Source organism: Magnolia sinica, chromosome 6 (assembly GCF_029962835.1).
Source record: "Magnolia sinica isolate HGM2019 chromosome 6, MsV1, whole genome shotgun sequence".
Taxonomy (NCBI): domain Eukaryota; kingdom Viridiplantae; phylum Streptophyta; class Magnoliopsida; order Magnoliales; family Magnoliaceae; genus Magnolia; species Magnolia sinica.
Genome location: NC_080578.1, coordinates 26,020,293 through 26,022,545, shown reverse-complemented (window position 1 = coordinate 26,022,545; position 2,253 = coordinate 26,020,293). Strand labels below are relative to the sequence as shown.

The window sequence follows — 2,253 nt, the reverse complement described above, 5'->3', positions numbered from 1 at the left end:
TTTTAACAAATTATACATATTTAAATATTTATAATTACCAAATCAACTCTCAAACAAGTGCCTGACTCAACCTGAAAACTCGAACATCGAGACTCAGGTTTTCAAACCATACATAATACGACTTTGGTGATCTGATTTGTATTTGATCTCCCATTACATCAAGATCAATTAAAAATCACAATAATCAAAAGCCAACGACTGGAAGAACAAAGAGAAAGATATAATAGATAATTAACCACTGATAATAAAAACAATCAAAGGCGACTGATAATCCCACATGCCCAATTATTATAAGATTTATTTCCATTCATTCTTTCTCTTCATTCTCTTCTTTCGCTTCCTCCGTTAGAAACGCAGAAACCGGGAATGACCTTCCAATCCCCATTGGAGTCTTGAAGTATATCTTCTGCGACGCCGGATCTTCAATACTCATCTCTGTTATTGGCACCCACAACAAGACTTGCTTGCTCTTGATTCCAGTCATCTTCTTCATCTTGAACTTCTCAACATAGGCCGTAACCTCGGTAGAGTAGCTCACGCGGCTGTTTGTCCCGGCGAAGAAGTGCTCGTATGGGCCCTTCTGTTTCATCCACACAAATCCAGTCTCCCGGACTCTTCCACACTCCTCGAGATCTTTTAGTGGGAGGACGCCTCTGGGGAATCCAAGCTCCTCGAGCAGTTCTACCGAATGGCGGTAGCATGCTTCGGTGCCATATACGATCTCGGCGCCGGATCTTTCGTCATCGCGCACCTTGCCGCCGGCCATTGAAGAGAATTGGGTGGCAGTTTTTGTAATATGAGAGTTTTTTTTTTTTTCCTGGAGAGAAGGATTTGGTGTTGTTTGTGTGTGTGGGGTTGGGTTCAAATATTTGAAGAGGGGACGGTTTGTTGGCGGGAAGTTGAGCTAATACGGTGGTTTGTTTACCGAACCTCTAGCTAGAAACGGATTCGGTGTCTCGCGGGAGCACTGAATTTGTGGGTCGTGGGAAATGTTGACTGTGCACGTGGCCTCGTCCATTGTTGGAATCGTTCGAGAGGTGAGCTCCAGTGTGGACGGGCCTCAGGAGGAAGAGGTTTTATGCTTTCGTAATTTTAGTTTGTTCAAGTGGGTGGGGCACATGGTTCTCTGATATGGGTCCAATTTGGCACACACACTTAAAAAAGCAAAAAAAATGGGTCCAATTTGGCTTAACCACGTTCTTCCTCTAATTTTTCTAAGCCCCTTTAATGTTGGCACGTTGCCTATAAATAATAAAAATGAAAATAAAATACATATTCAACTCTCGATCAAATGTAATCTCACAAATTCGGCATGGGCAACCTAGAGTAGCTGGGTTGGTTGGCTAAAGTAGCTTATTCTACTTAAAATCATATATGAGATGTTTGAATAACTGATTTTGGTTTGCAAGACATGCATGTTTCAAGATTCTGACCGTCCATATCACTTTCGCCTCCAATCAGCCTCCTCTGGTCCATCTTGGCCATGAAATTGTCCATGGTCCACTCTACATCGACAACTGGTATGGTGGGTCACATTGCATAATCCAGAAGAACCAGAATGTGTGTTTTTTTTTTTTACACACGCACACACACCCACACACACTCACGCCGTTGTGGGATTTCACCACCTATGGATGCTCGAACCCTTGACTCGAGTGTTGAAATTCCTAAGAGTCTACCACCGTAGCAAGAGTAAGGATCCAGTGAAGGAACCAAAATGGTTACTTTTGCTAATCGAGAGCAACATGGAGTGGAGCTTTCATAAGATCCACCCCATCAATCGTCTATGCTGCCTCATGTTCACTATAGAACCTAAAAATCATGATGATCAGGTGGGCCATACTATGGCAAACAGTTGGGATGGGATGCCCAACATTAGTTTTTTGTAGGTCTCATAGTGATGTTTATATGCCATCTGATCTATTCATCTGTTTTGCCTCGTCAGGATGAAAGAACTATTCAAAACTCACAGTATCCCAAAACCTAGGTGGGTCATACCATATGAATTTAGAACTTTTACATATAATCTAATGAGATGGCTCACTTGAGTGTTGAAATCACTACTCTCAGCATAAAAGCCAAACAATCAGGCCGGTCCACTTATCTTGGTGTACAACAGTTGCTGAGAAGATCATGGATGGTTAGAAGAAGAATTTTTTTTTTTTTTTTTTTAAAAAGAGAGAAAAAGAAAGAAAAAGAAATGCTCAACCTAGACGGTGATTAGGGGTTCAAAATGAATTGGATTCAACCTAA

At 41.7% G+C, this 2,253-nt stretch overlaps 1 protein-coding gene across 1 annotated transcript; it reads right to left on the bottom strand.

The window, feature by feature from the left end:
* On the bottom strand, positions 1 to 846 carry LOC131248583 (uncharacterized). The gene has a single exon (XM_058248929.1). It carries the CDS (start codon positions 764 to 766, stop codon positions 308 to 310), a length of 459 nt encoding a protein of 152 aa, XP_058104912.1. The 5' UTR covers positions 767 to 846; the 3' UTR covers positions 1 to 307.
* Positions 847 to 2,253: the final 1,407 nt, after the last annotated feature.